General features: G+C 51.0%; 2 protein-coding genes and 1 long non-coding RNA gene across 4 annotated transcripts; 1 reads left to right on the top strand and 2 right to left on the bottom strand.

The window, feature by feature from the left end:
* Positions 1 to 246: 246 nt before the first annotated feature.
* Positions 247 to 7,466, bottom strand: MOV10 (Mov10 RNA helicase). Of its 2 annotated transcripts, none has more exons than XM_061471957.1 (22): positions 7,291 to 7,466; positions 6,353 to 6,449; positions 6,116 to 6,249; positions 5,790 to 6,028; positions 5,481 to 5,721; positions 4,960 to 5,079; positions 4,701 to 4,854; positions 4,464 to 4,618; positions 4,175 to 4,351; positions 3,752 to 3,899; positions 3,520 to 3,681; positions 3,318 to 3,421; positions 2,855 to 2,952; positions 2,647 to 2,766; positions 2,459 to 2,561; positions 2,147 to 2,270; positions 1,877 to 2,068; positions 1,676 to 1,750; positions 1,456 to 1,581; positions 1,204 to 1,292; positions 953 to 1,074; positions 247 to 792 (listed from the first exon to the last, which is right to left on the bottom strand). In XM_061471957.1, exons 1-21 carry the CDS (start codon positions 7,422 to 7,424, stop codon positions 960 to 962), a joined length of 2,907 nt encoding a protein of 968 aa, XP_061327941.1. In that variant the 5' UTR covers positions 7,425 to 7,466; the 3' UTR covers positions 247 to 792; positions 953 to 959. The 2 variants fall into 2 exon arrangements, with proteins under 2 accessions (XP_061327941.1, XP_061327940.1); XM_061471956.1 differs by having other exon boundaries at positions 247 to 736.
* Positions 7,467 to 7,879: 413 nt separating this feature from the next.
* On the top strand, positions 7,880 to 18,442 carry LOC133278808 (uncharacterized). The gene is made up of 3 exons (XR_009746696.1): positions 7,880 to 8,041; positions 15,291 to 15,387; positions 18,166 to 18,442. It is a non-coding gene; the product is annotated as an uncharacterized LOC133278808 (long non-coding RNA).
* On the bottom strand, positions 9,885 to 21,799 carry CAPZA1 (capping actin protein of muscle Z-line subunit alpha 1). Its single transcript, XM_061471955.1, has 10 exons — positions 21,653 to 21,799; positions 16,225 to 16,288; positions 15,917 to 15,968; positions 15,000 to 15,063; positions 13,707 to 13,913; positions 13,247 to 13,326; positions 12,733 to 12,811; positions 12,178 to 12,249; positions 11,500 to 11,562; positions 9,885 to 10,889 (listed from the first exon to the last, which is right to left on the bottom strand). Exons 1-10 carry the CDS (start codon positions 21,689 to 21,691, stop codon positions 10,749 to 10,751), a joined length of 861 nt encoding a protein of 286 aa, XP_061327939.1. The 5' UTR covers positions 21,692 to 21,799; the 3' UTR covers positions 9,885 to 10,748.
* Positions 21,800 to 21,914: the final 115 nt, after the last annotated feature.

Here is a 21,914-nt window from a genome sequence, read left to right as displayed (position 1 = left end):
CTCTTGCTCCAGCTGCTCGCGCAGGATCAGGGCTCATCAGCACTTGTTTGGGTAAGACCCAGGGAGCATCTCACTTGGAAAGAGCCAGGTGGGAGCTCCCCGGTTGCTGATGTAATGGGCACTGTGGTCACTGCTGGAGCCATCCCTCCTCTGTAACTGGAGCAAGGCTGCTGCGAGGCTGTTCGTGCTCTGCCAGCCCCAGCAGCAGTGGCAGGGCCCAGGACTCAACATCAATACCCCATTTACCCAAACATTTATTCTAGGGAAACAAAGCAAAGCGAACCTGCACAGCGCTGCCCGCTCTTGTGGTAGGGGTGCAGAACCCCCCTGTGCCCGGCCAGCTCTTTGCCTGCACCCCAGTTACCCACTGCAGCACTGAGCTCCCCCCTGCACCCAGTGATGCTCTTCAGAGGCTGGAACTCACTGAAGCCATTCACTGACTAGTGAGAGCAGTCACAGAGAATTGGCTTTCCATGGCTGTGTCATGATTGAAATGGAGAGTGGTGCTGGTGTGGTCCCGCTCTGTGAGAGCGGATAAAGGATGCCCCATGGTCCATGCCAGGGCTCTTGGCTGCAGCAGTGACTGTCAGGAAACCCCCTTGCCGGGGGGGGCTCAGCCCTGTCTCCGCAGGGATGCACTGAAGCAAGGGGAGAGCAGGCTGCTGTTGCAGGCCAGGGGCAGGCTGAGGGATGCTGGAGCTCCATGGGACTTCTTCTCCTTTCCCAGGTGAGTTTCCTGCAGAAAACCCCATGGCAGAGCTGGCTGCTGGCCTGGGAGGGGACAGCCAGCCCCTGGCCTCAACCTCGTCGTGTTTGCTGCAGGAGAAGCCCCCAGTGCCCCTCACACACATGAAACCGCTGCTGACCCCTGATGCTGGTGCTGCAGGTCCAGCTCTGCCGCTGCTCACCCCACTCCTGCCACAGCTCCACCAGCAGCTCCAGCCCTGCTCACCTGGGTGCTAGTTGCCGAGGTGCAGCGCCTGGAGGTCCGTGGCGAGGCCGTCCGCTGCCTGGCTCTCCTCCTCATAGGGGTACCCCGTGTAGCCACCCTCCTCCCTGCAGTACCTGATGAACCTGCGGGCACAGAGCAAGGGGAGCACGGGCAGGAGGGTGCCGTTGGCCCTGCTGCCTGCACTGCGCTCGCTGCCTGCATAGCACCGGGCATGTCCCAGCATCATCCAGGCACAGCCGGACGGGGCTCACCTCTGCCAGTGCTTGTCTTTGCTGAGCACAGCCGGGTTGCCCACCACGATCAGCAGAGCTTTGGCCCTGGTGATGGCCACGTTGAACCTCTGAAAGAGAACAAGAAGCGTTTTACCTGCAGCAGCACCTCGCAGCCTCCTCCCCAGTAAGCAGCTCTGATGTGGTGCTGAGCACCCAGCACGGCTCTGCCTGATAACTGGAGGGGGGGGGGGTGCCAAGGGAAAGGGGCCATCTCCAAGGAACCCCAGGTACCTTGGGGTTCTTGAGGAAGCCCAGCTTGAAGTTGTGGTCGAGCTGGAGGTAATCGCTGCAGCTGCGCACGGTGGAGATGAGGATGATGCGCCGCTCCTGGCCCTGGAACTCCTCCACAGAGCCCACCTGGGGGGGGGGAAGGCATCAGACGAGGGGCTGGGGAGCACCCAGGGTGGTGGGACAGGGGGGGGTTCCTCTCCCCCGGCTCTCAGGACCGTACCTTCAGCAGTGTGATGTCCGGCAGCGCCCGCAGGACAGGATCCAGGGAGGTGATGGCTTTCCGGATCTTCTCCACCTGGGGTGGGGGGCACAAAGCACGGGCCAGGTCATGGAGCCGTCCCCGTGTGGCAGCCCTGGGGCTGCCCCTCTGTCCCATGGGGAGGTCTCTGCCCATGCCCTGCAGGCAGAGCCGTGCCCTCACCTGCTTCCTGTAGGGAGAGATGATGCCAACCTCCTTTGGTGACACACTGGGGCAGCCCCCCTTGCCCCGGCTCTGCAGCAGCTTCTTGAGGTACTCGACCAGCACTTCGATCTCAGTTGTGTTGAAGAACGAGGGGCTCTTGGCCTCTCTCCGGTCTTCCCCGCAAACCCCATGGAAGATGATGGGGAAGCCCTGGAGGTGCAGAGAGTTGGGCTCTGCCCCACCTACAGCTCAGGGCTCCCCTCTTCCCCTTCCTGCATTTCCCCTTACTTTCTTGGGAAGCTCCTTCCAGTTACAATACAGGCTCCGGACATCAAACTCATCACTCTCACAGGCCTTCAGCTCGTTGTCATAGAAGAGCTCATTGGGGATCCTGAGGATGGCCTCATGGGACCTGCGGAGGGAGGACAGTGCCTAGGGTGGGTACCACACAGCCCCAGCACCCTCCCAGGCACCACGCACCCAGGACAGGGGTCCCGATCCCATCTCCTGCACCAGCCAGGGCACTACAAGGCTCTAGGAAGCCAGAGCCCGTGGTGCACACACCAAGCAGCCCCATCCCCATGCTGTCCCACTCCCCACCTGTAGTTCCAGAGCAGTTTGGTGACAAACTGTGGGTCATATCCTCCACTTGACTTCTTGTACAGGGGGTTGTGCAGCATCAGCCTCTCCAGCAGCGAGGTGCCTGTGCCCAACAAGACCCCATGGCTCCCTGCAAGGCTGCTCCACCCCTGGGTGCCAGCAGCGCTCCGTCCCCTCTCCCTGCTCACCCAAGCCGTGCTCGATGGCCAGTGGAGATGTCAGGACGGGGCCCAGCTGCTGGGGGTCTCCTGTCAGCACCAGCTGCCCCCCGTTGGGGTTGGTGTCCTGGTCCATGGCAGTCAGGAGCCCTGTGCAGAGGGAGAGCTCAGCAGGGGAAGGGGGATCCCCAGGACTCAGAAGGGTTGGTCCCCAGGACAGCAGCCAGGCACCACTCACCTGCGATGGCGACCACGCTCTCCGGCTCTACTGCCTGGCCACACTCATCGATGAAGACATGGGAGAAATATCCCGGGGGGAAGTTGGCCGACACCAGCCTGGGGAGGAAGTGGAGTGAGGCTGCCTTGGCATCCCCTCACATCCCATTAGCATCCCCTCACATCCCCTTGGCATCCCCTCACATCCCATTAGCATCCCCTCACATCCCCTTGGCATCCCCTCACATCCCCTTGGCATCCCCTCACATCCCATTAGCATCCCCTCACATCCCATTAGCATCCCCTCACACCCCCTGGGCATCGCCTCACACCCCCTTTGTCCTCATCCTCCTGCAGACAAGGGGTCCCTGCTGCTGCCCACCCTCCTCTGCACCCCATTGGGACACCCCCCTTGCAGCCTGGTTGCAAGGCAGCCCGTGAGCTTCCCTGCCACGGGCAGTGGGAACAACCCCAGGTCCTCCGACCTTCCTGCTGTCACCAGTGTGGTGATGAGGATCCGGTAGCGCCCCAGGTGCTCCTTGCTGGGGTACACGTAGCAGCTCTGCTTATCATCCCAGTTGCAGCAGGGCTGAAACACAGGGGTTTGGTGGGATCCTGCTCTCTGTGGGGGCCACCATTAAAGATGAACTGGGATGGAGGGGCTGGGACAGAGGGATTGAGACCTACTTTGATGTCAGCAGGCACCTCCTCGTAGTTCCTGGAGCTGGCGAGGAGCCTGTAGATGTGCCGGGGGGCAATGTCCTTGATGAGGCGCTGGCACAGCAGGTCTGCAGCGCTGTTGGATGGGGCGCAGGCCAAGATCTGGGCATCCTTGAAGCACGTCCATACCTAGGCGGGAGGAGGGGGTGACAGTGCTGAGCCCCATGACCAGTGCTGGACCTGGGCATCAGCCACTCACCTGCTTGATGGCCTCCACCAGAGTCACCGTCTTGCCAGTGCCAGGGGGGCCGAAGACAAGGTATGGGGCTGGCCGGGACATGCCTGTCACGATCTGTGTCACAGCTCTGCACTGCTCCTCATTCGCCTGCAGCTTGCGGTCAAACCACCTGCAGGAGCAGAGGCAGAGTGGGTTGGGTTCCCATCCCCATCCCTATCCCATCCCCATCCCTATCGATCCCCATCCCCATCCCCATCTCCATCCCCATCCCCGTCCCATCCTCATCCCATCCCCATCCCTATCCCATCCCCGCCCCATCCCCATCCCTATCGCATCCTCATCCCATCCCATCCCCGTCCCATCCCCATTCCTATCCCATCCTCATCCTTATCCCATCCCCGTCCCTATACCATCCCCATCCCCATCCCGACTCACAGCACTCACCGTGGCTGGAAGGTGCCCGTGAAGAGGGACTTGTGGCAGGAGGCAGAGGGGAAGAGGAGGCTGGACAAGCCACGCTCCATGGCCAGGGCTGCCGCCCGGTGCTTTACCTGCAGCGGCAGCCGGTTGAAGGTGAAGGTCACATCGAACCTCAGGTTGTTCACAAACTTCTTCTGCAGCCTGGGAAGGAGCCACGTGAGCAGGGCACGGGGATGCTCCCTGCACCCACCTGGGCTCTGCCCAAACCTTTGGCACATCCAAGCAGGGCCCTGCCAGCCCGGACACCACTCACTTGGAGGAGAAGCCCAGGCTGACCTTCTCCAGCTCCACACCGTGCACGTAGCCCTTGTACTGGACGAGTGGGGAGAGGTGCCGCTCGCTGCTCAGGTTGGCAAAGAGGTGATCCCCCTTCAGCACTGACGGGCGGTTCTCAGCCACACCAGGGACCTGCACCCAACGCTGGGGTGATGCCGGCACCCCCGGGACACCCAGCACCCCTCCTGCCCCCCACCCTGGCTCCCATACGCACGTCGAGGACCAGCAGCCCCCTGTCCTGCACCATGGGCACGTCCTCCATGTCGTAGCGCCGGATGTCCACCTCCATCTGGATCTCTTCGAGGTGCAGCAGCAGCTGGAACTTCTCCTGGTAGTTCCCAGCCTGGAGGGGAGCCTCCAGCATGGACCTGAAGGCAGCAGGGATGTCACCGTGCCCTGGGAACACCTCAGCTAAGGGGCAGCAGGGGCAGGTGTATGGATGGGCAGCGTCGCCCCCATCCCTCAGTACTCACTGCATGGCAGCCCAACTGGAGCCAGCGTTGCTGGGTCCGAGCAGGATCGTGTCCTTGAGGCTCTTGGGGTACTGGTAGGTGTACAGCGGGATTTCCATCTCCAGTTTGCTTTTCAGGAAGCTGGGCAGAGGGGACAGCAGTGCCACAGGGACTGCAGAGCTGGGGTGCCCCCAGGATGCAACCACCCATGTCCCCACCAAGCAGGGTGTCCCCAGCCCCACCACCATGGGCCACTGCGCAGGGATGAAGGGGTGACGGGTTTAAACTTAAACAGGGAAAGTTCAGATTGGATCTAAGGAGGAAATTCTTTCTTGTTAGGGTGCTGAGGCACTGGAATGGGTTGCCCAGGGAGGTTGTGAGTGCTCCATCCCTGGCAGTGTTCAAGACCAGGTTGGAGGAGGCCTTGGGTGCCATGGTTTAGTGTGAGGTGTCCCTGCCCGTGGCAGGGGGGTTGGAACTGGATGATCTTAAGGTCCTTTCCAACCCAAACTATTCTATGATTCTATGACCCCACCACATACCCATCAGGGGGGATGCCATCCTCGGTGACAACAGTGACAGGGTGCTGGATGCTGGCCTGGTAAGGCTGGAACGGTGCCGAGGGCCCCAGGTCCTTGGCCAGCTGGCTCTCGGCGACAGCAGCGATGCAGCGCCCGATGCTGAAGGACACATTCGGCTCCTTGATGAACTCAAAGTCCACCACGACATGGAAGTACCCATTGTAGGAGGCCAGGCACTGCACCTGGATGGGGTATGTGCCGCCTGCGCGGCCAAGAGGTGAGTGCTGGGTCCTGAGCGGAACAGGGCAGGGTGCAAGGGATGGACCCTACCTGGGTGCAGCAGCAGTGACTGGCCCTGTGTCACCCCTTGCTCATCAGTGAAGGAGAGCTCCTTGGAGGGCTTGCGTGGCCGGTACCGCCGCAGCGTCACCGCCTCTGCTCCGTGGTTCTGCACCACCACGGTGACCGTGTAGCGCTTGCCGCACACCACCGGGAAGCGGATGTGCCCGTTGCCCTTGTCATGCTCCGAGAAGATCTTCACCCCGTGCTTCTCGCTGATGAGCTCGGCCCTGTGGGAAGGCAGGAACAGGTTTTCCAAGTGAGGCACGGGATACCCCAGGGCATTGCGGGTGCGGGCAGGGTGCTGCTGCTCATACCACTTCTTGGCACGGCTCAGGGGTGCTCGAGGACGGGAGCTGGGCTGCTGCCCTGAGGCAGATGTGGACACTGGCGCCGCTGCCTTCGCTCTGGGTCTCCAGTACTGGTCTGCCACCACCACGCGCTGCTGTTTCTGCAGGGAGCAACCAGTATCAGCATGGCCCCAGGTGCAGCTCCAGCAGAGCCAGTCCCAGTGCTGCTACTGCTGCACGGCCCCAGCCCACGGCATCCCTCACCTTCCTGAAGCGCACCAGCTCCCCTTGAACCTGCACCCGGTGGGTCACCTTCAGCGCGTACAGGACACAGGAGAAGCTGGGCATTCTCGTTTCAGTCCTGCACAGACAAGGGAGAGGTTTCTGGGGGGGGACAGAGCACGGCTGGGCTGTGCTCAGCGCTGCAGCCGAGAGGAGGCAAAGTGGGAACAAGGGAAGTTGGAGCAGGGCTGAGGTTGGGGTGAGGAGCACGCGGTGGCTGCCTGCTGTGCCAGGAGAGGGAGAAGGAATGGGCAGGGACATGTCCCCATTCCCAGACCCTGAACAGAGGCTGTCCAGAGGGGTCACCCCCTGCACAGCAGCAGCGCAGATGGCAGCTCCTCCAAGGCACGGCTACTGCGCTTCCCAGGTCTCTCCCCCCACACCCGGGCTTTGCCAATGATTAACAGTGGTGACACTGGGCAGGAGCCAGCGTGACCGGTGTCAATGGGGTGAGGCAGGCACTGGGGGTCTGAAGCTGTGCCCAGGTGGCTGCTGGTGGGGGGCATGCAGCTGGATAACATCCCAGCACGGCTGTGGTGCAATAGAGGAGCTCGGGGGCATGTGGGCTGGTGTGCGGAGGGGCCGCTCTGTCCCTTCTGCTTCCAGATCCCAGTGGTGCTTGGTTTAATCCATGCCTCGAGGGAGCAGAGCCCGTGTTTAACAGGCCCCGGTGGTCCTCGCTGCTCAGAAAGCAAAGCTCTTCCATCACACCAGGCAGATGACAAAGGAGAGACCCTGAAGACCCCCCCCACACACTGCTCCCCAGCACACCCCACTGGAGCTGGCTTCACACTCCATGTGAAGCCCCAGTGATGCTGGCTGGGGACCAGTGATGCTGGCCAGGGGGAGTAGGCAATGCTGGGGGGGGGGGGGGTGTCAGTGCCAGGCGATGCTGCCCGGGTCTGGCCAAGCGCTCTCACCTGTACCGAAACTCCTGGTTGTAGATGCCCCGCAGCGTGTCCCGCCGCCTCTCCTGCTCCCGGCCCGTGTCCCGCAGGAACTGCACGAACTCATCCCCCCGCAGCCTGGCCTCCACTACGCTGACCCGTGGCATGGCTGAACAGGACCGAGCCGGGAGGAGGTGCTCAGGGTTGTGCCGGGCTGGGCTGGAGCTCTCCCCGTAAGGGGAAACGAAAGCGAAAGGGGCCGTGCGCGCTGCGGGCCCGCCCGCACAGTGGTTCGCGGGGGGGGGGGGGCGGTCGGGAGGGACCGGATCCTGCCCTATCGCCCCGCACTTCCTGGGGTCCCGCACCCCACGGGGGGGTCCCGCCTGCGTGGTCCACGCGAGACTGTGGGGATGGCTCAGCCCGGACCCCCGAGGGGTGCATCCCCTGCCCCGTACCCCACAGGGGCACCCCAGAAGTGCAGCGCTGGGGGAGCCGAGCGGTGGGTGTCAGAGGTCTGGGCTTGTCGCCACCCCCGGCCAGTAACACTGGCTGGAGTTGCCCGGGGGGGCAGGAGAGGAGCCCAGGTGCTGGCAGGGCTGTATCCAATGATGAGAGGCAGGAGCTCTATAAATAGGGCAGCAGCAGGACCTGGTTTACTGTTCTTTCACCCTCCAGCCTGCCCGGTGAGGATGGTGATCCCCGACCTGCCCCTGTGAAACGGCTCCAGACGCTGGGACTGCTCAAAGCACTGCTTGGGCCCTGTCTGTGGCCTGGGTGTCTTGGGGTAAGTCTGCTGTTTTCCCTGGTTTTAGCATGGGTGGTCTTTCCTCTGCCCCAGGCCATGCCGAGAATGCGCTGCTGCCTGGAGATGCCTGATAGACCCATGGTGGAGGGCTCCTTGTAGGCTGTTTGATGGCTCTGAGGCTTGGAAAATGGAGATGTAGCCTCTGGAGAAGTTGCTTGTCGGTCTTTCTGTCACATATTGCAGGCAGAATCTTGGAGCTTTAAGGTTTGATCTTGCAAACCGATAGAAAAAGCTCTCTCCATTTGGTGCAGCTGAATAGCCCTGCTGCTGCCTGGGCTGGCTTTGCCTTCCCTGACTCGCTCACGCTGCAGTGCCGGCTCACCACGACTCCTCCGTGGTCAGATTGACTCTTGCACACTTCAGCAGAGCCAGCACAGGGTATGTGCTGCTCCAGAGGTGGCCTCAATCTCCACTGAAGCCTTTAGTCTCCAGCAGACCACAGGCCGCAACTTTAAGGATTAGGATGCTTCTGGGTATGTGTCACTGCTGGGCTGGTGCTTCCTTAGTGCTCCAGTGGTGATTGGTCACACAAAGAGCTGGTTTTCCAAGGAAAAAATAGGAGCTGGGAAGGAGCTAAGACTGGGATAGCTGAGCCTGAAGTAAAGAAGGCTGGTGGGGGAGAAGGGCCAGGAGTGGGCAGGGAATGAGTTGCCCTAAAGGATGATTAGCTAAAGACTTGGAGAAGGACAGAGAGATAGAAACAGCCTTCAGGCTGGAACAGGAGGTGGTGAGCTGCTCACAGTGTAACTAACCCAGAGCGGGGAAAAGCCTTGAGGCAGATAAAAGCCCTGTTGTGTGCACAGCATTATCTTGGGCCTTGCTTCTGCTCCACATTCTTGGAATTACTGCAGCGCTTGTCTGGATGGGACCATGGCCACAGAGCACAGGACCTTTGTTTGTCCACACAACCTTTCAACTCTGGGCACCACAGGCAGGGAGGTGACTCTTCTACAAACACTGTCCACTGGAGCACTGGCCTTGAGCACCTCTTTGCTTGGTGGCATGCAGCACCTCAGAAAGAGATGGTCCTGCTTCACCTGGCACAGCATGCAACCCACTGCCAGTGTTTCATGAGCTGAGGAGGAAAGGTGCTGTAGGTGTTCCCATGAGGAGTGGAACAACCTCATTTGCTGCTTTCCTGCATGCACAGGGCTTCAATCAGTGCTCTTTGAATTGGAAAGTTCTGGGAGCATCACCTGTGGGTCTGCGTACAACACCAGCCCCGATTTCGGGCTGATGCCTGTTGATCTGCCTCCAGCAGGAGCTAACACAAGCAAAACCAGGAAAGACCAGACACAGATGGCTTTAAAACAAAGACCAGTGTATTTTCACTAGACTGTTGGATACAGAGGGTGCCTGGAGGATGAAAGGTCAGTCTCAACAGCAAATACAAATATATTTTATTTAGACAAAACTTCTCACAAAGGATAGACACACTTATTTTTGTGATGTTACTGGGCAAAGCCTGAAGTGGAATGCACAGTCAGCCCCATCCCAACCCATTTGTGTATTTAAACCCAGGAAGACACTAGCCAGTTTAAAAACCACAACTGCAGGAAGGCCCAGTGATAACCAAGTGCAAACAAAGCAAAGCAAGCTCACCAAAGGTTTAATTTTGCAGTGAATACATGTTCTGAGTTCTGCCTGAAAGGCAGAAACATGTTTCTTCAGCCTCCCCTTACAGCGAAACTTGTAGGACTGTTTTTGCTTTTACGGGGGGAAGAAAAGCAACAGAGCAAGCACTGGGAGAGCAAGAGATTGATTCTAAAATCCCCTTTAAGATAGTAAGAAACTGGCCATGATTGAGACAAAATGGAAAGGGTTTTTTCTCTCACTTTGGTGCAAGTTTATTTATTTTGTACACTATCCATCCATACACCTGTGATACAAATTCTAGGAACCTGCCACAAAGCATTGAAGCACAACATACCTATTGTTCTGTAGACACTTGCATCTTTAATCACCATCCAGCCTACATGGATCAGCAGTGATTCAACACAGGAGCTTGCAGCTCTGTAAAAATGCAGATGCCTGATAACCGTACACACACAGGGGAGGGGAGAGCAAAAACGTTCACTTTTAGGGAACATGGCTCAAATCTTCAGGTTAAAAACCCACTAATTGTGTCCCTGGAAGAGCTGGCTGCGTGGCAGGGGGGGTTCTGTAAAGGGTCTTGTAAACTCATCTGATATAGTACAACCTAAGCCTGCAGGCTTTTGCTCTGTGGAGGTCAGGCTACACGAGGACTCGCTGTCTCTTGCATTTACTGTATCTTGCAGCATAGCACTGGGGGCTGTTGGCAGATTTGACAAACTTACTGGAGTACCTGGAGTGCTGTACATGGGTGAGGGGAATGCTCTGCACCCTCAGCTGTATTTATAATAGGGCTTTTCCAGCTAGGAAGTTTTCCAACCAGTGATTGAAAACAGCTACACTTCTGAGCCATGAAATGTGGCTTAATTAAAACAACCTATCAGTAAATGCAGTCACAACAGGAAGTTTATGCAGCAGGAAACACAAAACACAAAGACAATGCTATTTGTTCCACAGTTCTCTCTGAGGCTAGAAAACCTGTTAACTTTGAAAGCCCTAGAAAAACGCTGCACTGGTTTAGAAACCATCTACTTGGCATAGGACCACATTTGTTTTTTGCACACAAACATTTCCTCATCTCCCCGTTCCCGGGTTAAGCGTTCTGCATCTCTTTGCCAATCTTGTAGCTGAGGATTTTGTTCCAGTCGATCTTGGTGCGGGTGACAGGAAGCTGCCGGCGCAAGGCTTTGAAAGTGGTGTCTGACATCGTCTGGTAGTTCTCACTGATTGCTGTCTGCAAAGGCAAGCAGTGACAGCAGTAGTAAGACACTCTGAGAAAGCATCACCGTAAAGTCCACAACCCTTTTCTATGGGGAGAAGACACGCAACAGTCACTGGCGTGTGTAAAGAAAAGGGTCTCTATAAATTCCCCTTATAAACCTAATGGTATCTCCTTTGGTGTTTCACTGACTTACCTGTACTGAGTTTCTTTATATGCAAGCTGGGACAATAGAAAAAGCTGTGACACAAATTTCCTCTTTAGTATTTTTAACTATCCCAGAGGAAGATTCATAGACTTGCCCATTCCTCTTCCATGCTTGTTCCAGGGATCATTTGTAGCCATTTAAGATAACCCCACAGCAAACCTGATTCTTAATTACAAATACCTTTAAAATTTGTTCTTTAAACAAATACTGCTGCCCTTTCCTAAGTAATTCTTACAATCGATATCAGATTCAGCCAGAGACAGAATTAAAGGTCAGTTTTCCATGTTTCCATTAGCTGTAAATGGAGACTGGCATGATTCCATTATAGGTGGGTGGAACTAGATAATCCTTAAGGTCCCTTCCAACCCAAGTCATTCTGTGATTCTTTGATGCTTATTTAACCACCACTAATCTTACCTGGTACTCGTTTTCTGCATTTTCTATTATCTTAATAAATTCCTTGGCTGTCTGGACATCACTCTACAAAGGGGAAAAAGAAATTTCTATGTTTAAGACCAACTTACAGAAGCTGTATGATGCGTTTCTTCTCAAATGATAGGCTGAGTATAGATGAAGTGGAAAACTTCAGTAACTTCTGCCTCATGTTGAGGTTCAAGACAGGGGGCTGGAACTAGATGACCTTAAGGTCCTTTCCAACCCTAACTGTTCTACGATTTCATGTACTTGCTGAAGCTTGTGCTCCAAACTGGAGCACTACTGCACCCTAGCGAGCAGAAGGGAAGTAGACCTTCATGGCATAGAATTAGGCATTTCAGGACTGTTGCTCCCTCCACTGTACTGAGGACTTATTTTCCCTTAGTATACTGCTCTTAACTGTTCACAGACAGTTGCACTTAGACAGAAAAGCACATTTTGGCCTCTTGAACCGAATCTTGTAGGATAAGCTTTCCAATAGAGACTCCTAATACAGTCTAAGCAACTGAGAATGTGTTTCCCATGTGACTCTAAACACTACAACTATGCTGACTAGTCACCCTAAAGTTATATTACTCTCAAATCAAGACAATGTGGTCATGAAGTGTTTAAGGAATAAAACGATTGCTTTATCATAAACCCATCTTTTATCATACTTACCGAAACCTGTACAGAGTCCTGGATATCTTTATGACTAACCAGTTGAACATTGCCATCTTCATAATAGTGAACCTGAACAGAGAAACAAAATGCAGGTTATCATTAACACTCATTTTGCAATCCCTAGAGCCCCCAATGCTACCAGAATGGCACAACAGCATCGTTGTGCCAGTCTTCTCTGCTTACGTGGAGACTAAAAGCAGGATGGATTTTCTAAAAGGTTTCATTCTTTGTCAAGACTGTTCAAGATTATGTTAATGCAGTAAACGCCTAGAGTTGAAATAAGAGCAATTATAAAAAAATTCATGGTATAGGTTTTAGCCATATAACGTGAAGCCGAGTTGGAGGCCTATAGGGTAATGCTATATAATAAACCACAGGCCAGACTGTAGATGATGTCTGAAACACTACATTTAACTTCTTGAATTGTAATAGCATCTTGACTTGAGGAGGACATCTTGGCTACACTTCAGCATCTCATTCTGAGTCAAATGCATTTGCGTAAGGGAAGCATGATGCAGCCCTTTTCTGTTACTGCCAGAAAAAGTAACCCACCTGGATTTTGAGCACTGCAGCCACCTGAGCCATTGGTGGTGTGATGGTAAACTTCCATTCTGATCTCCAACGACCGTTCCTAACATAAGCAAAGCATGAAAACCATTTCCAAAAAGCTCAAACAAAAAGAACCAAACTAACCAGAGCAAGTTGTTTCTGCTGTCAGCTTATGACCAGTGTTACAGTGCCTTGCATGGCACTGAATTAAGTTTCTGAAGCACAGCAAAACCCCATGCAGCTTCAGCACAGACTAGCTCCAGTAGCTCTGGAATATGTAAGGGGGTATCTGTCTGCCTCTGCTAAAACCTTTCTCTCTGGGTATGTCACTGAGCCACACCGAAAGCTTTAGGAAAGTGCCAAGGGGGCTGCAAGGAAAAGAGACTACAGAATGAGGAAAGAACTTCTTTGGAAGCCCAAAACTATTTGCTCTTCAGACTGTGTCACAAAACATAGAGGATCGGTTTGTTCGAGGACCAGTAAAGGAAGAAAATAAACTACATTGAAATAGTCTTACCAGAAGTTTTTGGGCTGGAACTGGTGGCTCTCAATACAGGCAATAATTGTCTGCTGCCCATCTATAGATTTACCATAAACCTGTGTTTAGAAAAAAGAGTTAAAAAGGCCCAAGAGCAGAGGAAAGCCATTCTTCATTTCTGTTCTTGGCAGCATTGTGGAGGCTTGCTACTGTGGTATTGCACTGGGAACATACACCACTAATGACATTGTGCAACACCTTCACATGAACAAATTATGCCTCTTGTTATTTAACCAAAGGTGCTCAGGTGGTTGGTAGTCATGACTATGAGAAAGAAGATCTAATACTGTGTGCAAACAAAATATTTGCACCCTCTTTGGAACTTCTTATTCTAAAATTGTTGAAAACACTCGTGAGGCTGGAGAATTCCAACAGCACTGCCCAGCACAAAGCACCTGACATGGAACAATGAACTTTCAGGGAAAGATGGATACTCAACAGTACAGAAGCCATTGGGGTAATGATCTTTCACGTAAGCTCTCAATGCACTGTCACAGGCATCTCTCCATTGCTTCAAAGCTGATTCTGTGTCCTCAGGCTGCGGGTCACTTGCTTCTTTCCTTAAATGGTCAAACTTGAAAGAAAGTTTGTTTCTTGGGTCTAAAAATCTGCCATTGCCCAGATCACCATGTTCTGTGATTAAGACCTGTAAAAGAAGTTGAAATTAAGATATGCTGCTGTAAATGTGGTGCTTAGTGTTTTTCCTTATCAGAATAGATATCAATGTTTCATAGATTCTTTCTTTGAGCTATAATACCACTTAAAGAAAAAATGTTTTTCAGTAATAATTTCAACTAAGAGTAGCTTAATGAGGCTGGAGTTAAACTCTGCTCTTCACAGTAGTACTGCACTTAGTTTTCTCTCCCAGAAATGGCTATATTATAATAATGTGTAAGTTTAGCCTAAAGTTGGGCATCCTTACAGTACAAACAGATGGTTCTGCTTTTGAAGTTATTTTTGCTGTTTCCCTTTCTCGTTTCTGAAGGAATAAAAAAAATTTACTCTGAGATTTAGCATTTATTGTCATGCTTCATGCTGCAATAGCTCTCCTTCTGGTGAAGAAGGGTACAGAGATGTGGCTATTTCTAATAAACACCAAGTAAAGTACACAGCAAAGTAGCACTGTACCTCCCCTCTCCTTTGTCTTATTCACCATAATTCTCTGGCTTCCCAAATACTGATTTTGGGGTTTTTGCAGGCTGTTCTGTAACTTTCTCTTGTCAAAGATATTTCTATGGACAGCCCTCTCAAATACTTGCCTCCCATGAACATATCTGGGAGAGCAGAAAAGCTATGGAGGCACCTGGCTTGGTGAACAGACCAGACATACTTTGTACAGTAGCTGGGAATGGGTTAAAAATGCAGAAAATGAATCTATTACTGCTTGTCAGTAGGAGCTGTAAGCAGGCAGCAACATAAGGATTTGCAAGTGAGCTTTAAACAAACAATAATCTTTAATTGTTCATACTCCTATTTAAGAGCATTCAGCAAGGAGCTTTACTTAAGGGACGATGAATTAGTTACTGGGTAGTATCAGACAATGCTTTAGAAGAACATTTTACTTATGCTGCTTCTATAAGAACAAAAGGTTGGTAACAGAATGATGTGGGGAGAGGAGAAGAGGTGGTAACTTCTAAGTAGAATGAAGCTAGCCAACATCTTGATGGAACATTTTTATTGGGTTTGCACAGTGTAGTAATACAAAACTCAACTGCAGAGTGTCTTCCCTTACCTGATCATCATACCCTTCTATCTTCACCGGAGTGAACTGATCCATGTTATACTGTGCAAATGCACTGTAAGAATTAAGAGAACATGAACTTTAGCTGTACATGCACATCTATTTGACTACAGTTAAATGTACAATCAAAAGTAGTACATGGTATGATTTATATTATAGAAAATTTTAACTAACTTAGCAAATAATACACATGAGCACTTTTAAAGGATTTTTCAATGCCTTTTATTAAAGATAGCTATAAAACCCCAGGTCTGAAGCCAGGTTTCTTTTAGTGATGATCAGGGAAGAACAGAGTTCAAAAGTGGAACAGCAGGCAGCCTGGGGGAACGTGAGCAGGCCAAAACAGGAACACCCCAGCTCCCATTCAGACAGCAGCGAGGTAAGCAAAGGAGTAGCCTAATATTCACAACAATCTTCTTATGCAAAGACCTGCTGAGTGACATGTCACATAGCTTGCAGGAAGATCTTAGCATCAAAAAGCTTGTGTGCAATAATCTTTAAACACCTTCTGATGAGACTGTGTAAGTAAACAAGGTATTTTGAAAGCTCTTCTTTTCAGGGCAGTTCTTTTTCTGAACCTCAGCTAAGGATTACTCAGTATTTCAGGCTCCACTTGCTTTCCAAATCATGCTTCAGCAAGATCAGACATTCCTGCTGCTGCAGAGTTAAAACTTCTTGGCAGAGTGCCTTCCTGTCAGTTTTATATGGCCTCTACAGTATAAATTCTGACTTAGGGCTTTAAAAAGAATCATCCATGCCTTTCAATATGTATTTTGTTGGGAGGATAAGGAATAACAGAAGATTGCTCTCAATATAACAAATAGATGGCTTTGTCACAGAGTGATGGGTGTAGGAAAACATGCATCTCTGATGGTAATTTGACATGTGTTTGAAATATTAGTACTTACTGTGCTGCTCCTTCCCTGAGAAGATTGTCATTGCTGAGCAGTAACCGGACATCTGGAGAACAGAGAGTGCAGGTTATTGGGGTTTTAATCAAATGTTTCTTTTCATGCATTTCATTTCCAACTGGGCAAATACAAACATTAAAATGATTACACCATTTCATTAAGCATGTGTAGTCACAGGATGACAGCATGCATTTCCCTCACCACTTCCTAACCTTAAAAGCACTGTATTGTGACAGAGCCTTAGACTCTTATAATACATGAAATGTGAAGAAAACACTACCGATCAATTTACCTTTTTTACTTACCATTGAACACTTCATTGAATTCTCCAGGGGGTGCATGAGTGATGAATTTTGCAGCTATACGCACCTACAGAGAAGCACAAAAGGACTAGAGGTAATTTACTGAGTTCACACATACTGCAACCTACACTGAAGCAATTCACCATCAATATCAACTCTGACAGTGATAGAAGTGCCAGATTTAGGAAGAAATCTAGGCATGCACTGTCAAAGTAGAAATAATCTCTTAAAACTAGATTTTTTAGTGTAATGTAGCAGAATAATTCTAAATGTACTCAGGAAGAAGCTCAAACTTCACATGGGCACCTGTGAACTGTAATCAGTCAGCTAAATGGCAAGATACACAAAGAATAAGAAACCACTGGAGTAGAAGTGTAATTGTAACTAGATGGTAACTTACAGCACAACCTCAGAACTAAGGAGTGTTTGACACATCATAGTGGTCTGCGTAGGAAGGGAGCTTAAAGCTCATCCAGTTCCAAACCCCTGCCATGGGCAGGGACCCCTTCCACTAGAGCAGCTTGCTCCAAGCCCCTGTGTCCAACCTGGCCTTGAACACTGCCAGGGATGGGGCAGCCACAGCTTCTCTGGGCACCCTGTGCCAGCACCTCAGCACCCTCATAGGGAAGAGCTTCTGCCTAAGAGCTCATCTCAGTCTCCCCTCTGGCAGGTTCAAGCCATTCCCCTTGGCCTGTCCCTACATCCCCCTGTCCAAAGCCCCTCTCCAGGTTTCCTGTAGCCCCTTTAGGCACTGGAGTTGCTCTCAGGTCTCCCCTTCAGGAGCCTTCTCTTCTCCAGGTTGACCCAGCCCAGCTCTCTCAGCCTGGCTCCAGAGCAGAGCTGCTTCAGCCTTCACAGCATCTCCATGGCCTTCTCTGGACTCACACCAACAGCTCCATGTTCTTCTTATGCTGGGGGCCCAAAAGCTGGATCAGGACTGCAGGTGGGTCTCACCAGAACACAGCAGAATCCCCTCCCTCGACTGCTCACACAGTCTGTTTGTGCTCTGGGGATGCAGCCCACATCAGGGTTGTTGGTTTGGGCTGGAAGTACTTTCTGCTGGGTCATGGGGAGCTTCTCATTGCACAAAACCCCCAAGTCCTCCTCAGGGCTGTCTCAATCTGGTCTCCACCCAGCCTGTATTTCTGCTTGGGACTGCCCCAACCCATGTGCAGCACCTTGCACTCAGAGAACCTTACACCTTATATTGCAGGACACTGTGATTCCCTGTGATGCAACTTGCTTGTTGCTGATGACTGGCTGAACTAGATGCCACAGCTTCACAGCAAAAAGCATGTGAAGTAGCAGAGGCTGATCCCTCTAGAAATGGAGCAGTAAATCAATTACATCAACTGCCATGGCACTGCTTCCACAGCTAATTATACCCCATGGACTTTGAAAAGCCACGTTATGTGCTCAGCATGCACAAGGCGCTATGGAGACGCAAGGTAAAAAGCTGGGAACTGGCAGAAATGGGCAAGGAAAAGTGCCAAAATGAACCAGAAAAGTCAGATAAGAGCCTCCAAGTGAAAGCATTCAAATTTGAGAAGGTGTTGGGGTTGTTTTTTGTGATCCTCTAATGCTGCCTTGGTCCCTCCTAACCCTGAGCAGCAGACACACCATTTATGCCATTCTGTTGCATGTTACTCCTCCCATCTTGTAGTGTTTTCTTGGAAACTGGTCTGTAGCTCAGCCATGAAGTGTCAGAGTAGTGGCAGAACTCAGTGACGTGAAGCTGTGAGTGATATAATAAATAAATGAAAAGACCTTTGAAGCTGGAACAGAAAAACCCCATTCTCTTCTAAAAAGTAATAAACCTGCACTGTGCTCTGAAATCCAATATACATGTCTTGCACTGATGGAACTTAGGTGGTCTAGGAATTGTTTTTGCTGAAACTAGTGAGTTTATGGTTTTCAAAATCAAATCTTTTATGGTTTTTACAGGCCCAAAAGGAACAGACTCATCTTGGAACACTTGAAACAGGAAATGTCACAAATTAAAACTCTCCCTTGGAATAATAAAAGTCACATTCCTTGCAATAAGCACAGCTAAGCAGCTGGGCAATGAGCCCTCCTGCCTCAGCCATTTATTGAAGGTGACTGCAGAACAGTGCTCATGACAACCCTGGTTACTTTTTCTACTTTTCATTCTGAGCAGTAAACCAAAGGAACGTGCATACATCCACCCTCTTCAGCTGAATTATGCCAGAGCTGTACATAACTTGCTTCTCTCAACCGTACTCCCTGCTTTAATTCTTAATTGTTGTTTGTATTGTTTGTCACATAATGATTTAAAGCAAGCCATGAAAGGAAATAAATAACAGCTTCCCAAACAAAGGGTACATTGCCTTATTCCAACAGTGTTGAGTAACAGCTCTGCCTTAACTGGACTGAGCATCTATTATCTTCATGCTTTAAGTAATTCTGCAATACAAATGAAACCCTAAAAGGACTTGTGTAGTTGCTGCAATACAGAATAGCAAAGTCCTTTCTCCTAGTTTTCTGCTTCTAGATAAGGTTTGTTAGTATCCAGCAATCCTAAAAACGTAGCTCTGGCTGTTTCAAAGTTTTCACTATCTACAGAACTGTAACAAGGAGAGACTGCTGCCACAGTCTTGTTACATTTCACTGTCAGATATTTGGAAGGTGATGAAGATAATGTATAAGTAACTAAGAGAGATATTTCTGCTTTATATTCTCTGTGGCCTTTGCTGAGAGCCAGCCCAAAATAGCTGAGGGGCTTCTGAAATGACACCATGTGCTTTTCTAAGAAAGCATGAGTGGAAGCACTAGCGCAGGTGTCTCCCTGTGCTGAAGTGTGGCACTGTGCTAAAGCACTTCATGCTGTGATGCCTGTCAGTGGGAGGACTGCACTAGAATACATCCTGTAAATTAACTCCCCAGATGAATAGATTCCCTTCTATGAGGTGCTTCAACATATGGAAAAATAAGGCCCCTAAAAAGACATAAAATTTAGTATTTTATGAATTTATTCATCCGTGTTGTGGCTGCAGAATTGCACTGTACATGGAACCCTCATAAAAGGGACACTGTTTTAATAAGCTTTTAGATCAATAGATTCTCATAAACAGATCCTTGTGGAAAAAGTAGGAAAAAAAAGAAAAAACAAACCAAAACCAAAGTAAATATTACAGGAGAGATTTTTAGTCTTCCACAAACTCTTTTTCCTTGGAAGGATGAACAAAATTAAGCCAAAACAGAATGGAGCCTGCATTTCAATCAAATGCTATCACAAAACCAGCCATCAACAAAGAAAATGCCGCCAGTGAATGGCGTTCACTTTTCTAAGGGATCCCTGGCCCTGTCTCTTGTGTGGAGTAATAAAATCACAGAATCCTGGAACAGTCTGGTTTGGAATGGACCTTAATGTTCATCCAGTTCCAACTCCCTGCCACAGGCAGGGACGCTTTCTACTACAGCAGGTTGCTCCAAGCCCCATCCAACCTTAAATACAAAGCATTTAAATCAAACTATTGAATTCAGGAGTGCAGTGCAGGAAACAGGCTGCGGAGTAATTAATCCTAAATGTCAAGCATTTGAATTGCAGTTGGTTTTGAGACTTGTTTTGTTTCAAAGTGGTGTCAGCACATAACAGGATGTTCATTTGCAGAAGCACCAAAACAAGACTTCTGCAAGCTGACCTACTTCCTGGCCAGCGCTGCCATTTCAGGTGCTGTGCACCATGCCAGCAGAACTCGCTTCCTGCTGCTGAAATGGGGAAAGTGGCTGAGAGAAGCTGCTCAGCCATGAGTGTAAGTGGCAAAATGGCAGCACGATGAACTTAAGTAGACAATAGGGTAGGCTGCAGAAGACCTTAAACTAAAATGAATCCCTTAATTTACCTAAAATACAGAGAATAAAGAAGTGAGGCTTGGCAGGGGATGCAATGAATTCATTTTGTTTATCTTGAAGCACTGGCAAACTCAGACTTAAAAAAGGAACCATATATAAAAGGTCCAGACCTATCTAAAAGGTTATGAAATGGATCCTATGGTAAATCTTCACTGTATGTTTCTTTTTCAGATTCTCTATCCTTTTCTACCCATGCTAGGCATGGAGCTGCTTTAAATTGAATCTAGGTTGCCTGAGCCAGGACATCTAATAGAATGTAAGCTCCGATTTCAAGTGAAATCTCATCTACTCTGCCAGGTACAGCACTTGGGGGAAGCGCAGTCCACTTCTTGAAGGACACTGCTTCCCTGCATGTGCTTTGAAAGAACCGCAAATTTCAGATGAATGCAGCAAAAGGAGGAAAAACCCCACCCAGTGACCCCAAGTCCTTGCACCACCAGCTCTCAGTCCCAGACTAAATCCCAGGCCTTGATGCAAGCTTCAGGTTTGTTTTCATTTTCACATCAGACGCAATGATAACTTCAGTTGTATCACTTCAAGTGAAATTCAGCCAAATGATGCCAGGGGAAAATAGTTTATACACCATTGGATAGATCTCAGTTACGTGCTAAAGGCCATTTGAATTCAGTTCTGGAATTTCCGTTTCCAACAATGCTCATGCCATCTAAAATATTAACTAAAGGATGAGCTGCACCTTTAAAGCTCTGCTTGATTCACAATGAATGTCATTGTAAGGAAGCTGAAACAGGCAGTTTAAGGGAAAAATGAAAGCAATCTCCAGACTTGCAAGATCCTTGAAGATCCATGAGCTTAATACCTCCTCCAGATCATTAAGAAACAAAGCAAAAAGCTACATGTAGTCTCTGTTATTATGTAAGGAAGAGTAACAGTGGATTTTTAACTACTGTTGTAGGCAACTAGCGTTACCTGGCAGAAAAGGCAAGTTTCATGTGTTAAATGGCATCAGTGCTGCCAGTTTGCTTCTGCTTAGTCCATCAGTGACATGGGTTAGTGGGGGACTCGCAGACCCGGGAGAACGGCTGGACTTGATTTTACAGCCCTTTTCCAACCTGGCTGATTCTGTGATTCTATTCCACCCAGTATAATTTGTAGGATCAACATCAAAGTTACTGTCAGCAGCTGAGGCAAGCAGAAAACGTGAAGACATGCTCTGAAGGCGTTTTGGAGCCCAATAGGTTGCACAGCACCTTCTGAAGACGCCGCTAACTTTGTTGACCAGGAAAGAGAAAGCGGAAGACCAAAGAATGTATTTCCACGCACAAAGACACGCCGAGCCACCTCAGCTGCACCGAAACAAACCGAAAAGCAAAGAGTTGCTGCGGTAACCGCTGATCCCCGGCCGCCGGCCTCTCACCAGGGCAGCAGCGGCCCGGCCGGGCTCGGGGGCCCGCCCACCCGGAGGCGACGGGAGACCGGGCCACAGACCAGCATACCGGGAACGGGTGACCCTCCTCACCACCTCCCGCCCGCTACCCTCCCGCGGGTGCTGTGGGGACAGGGGTCCGATCCCGCCGTGGAACAGCGGCTCCTTCCCTACCTTCTCCTCATCCGACACCCGGTCTTCGAAGTCCGCCATTTTGGCAGCTCTGGGCCCGGCCCCGCGCGGAGCATGCCGGGAGCGGCCGACCGCGCGCCGCCGCCGGGTTGGCCCGGAAGCGCGCTCAGCGCCATCTTAGTTGCGGGCAAGACGCCGCGGTGGCGGCCATTGCAGGAGCGGGCGGACCGGGAAGGGCCGCGCTGGCGGAGCCGCCGGCAGTGGCAGCCGCGGGGCCCTGCGGGGCTCCCCGGGACGCTCGACC

This window comes from Pezoporus flaviventris, unplaced genomic scaffold (assembly GCF_033815535.1).
Source record: "Pezoporus flaviventris isolate CSIRO_AGI_PZ_B2104156 unplaced genomic scaffold, CSIRO_AGI_Pfla_v1 ptg000069l, whole genome shotgun sequence".
NCBI lineage: Eukaryota > Metazoa > Chordata > Aves > Psittaciformes > Psittacidae > Pezoporus > Pezoporus flaviventris.
The sequence above is the reverse complement of the archived record's forward strand: the minus strand, read 5'-3'. Positions and strand labels throughout refer to the sequence as shown.

Coding starts and splice junctions, on each gene's coding strand:
- MOV10 (XM_061471957.1), bottom strand. CDS start 7,424: ATGCCACGGGTCAGCGTAGTGGAGGCCAGGCTGCGGGGGGATGAGTTC. Junction 6,029..6,115: donor CTGAGCCGTGCCAAGAAGTG/GTATGAGCAGCA, acceptor GCCTTCCCACAG/GGCCGAGCTCATCAGCGAGA. Junction 1,075..1,203: donor AAAGACAAGCACTGGCAGAG/GTGAGCCCCGTC, acceptor CTGTGCCCGCAG/GTTCATCAGGTACTGCAGGG.
- CAPZA1 (XM_061471955.1), bottom strand. CDS start 21,691: ATGGCGGACTTCGAAGACCGGGTGTCGGATGAGGAGAAG. Junction 13,327..13,706: donor ACCCCAATGGCTTCTGTACT/GTTGAGTATCCA, acceptor TTCTAAACACAG/GTTTATGGTAAATCTATAGA. Junction 10,890..11,499: donor ATGCAGAAAACGAGTACCAG/GTAAGATTAGTG, acceptor TTGCCTTTGCAG/ACAGCAATCAGTGAGAACTA.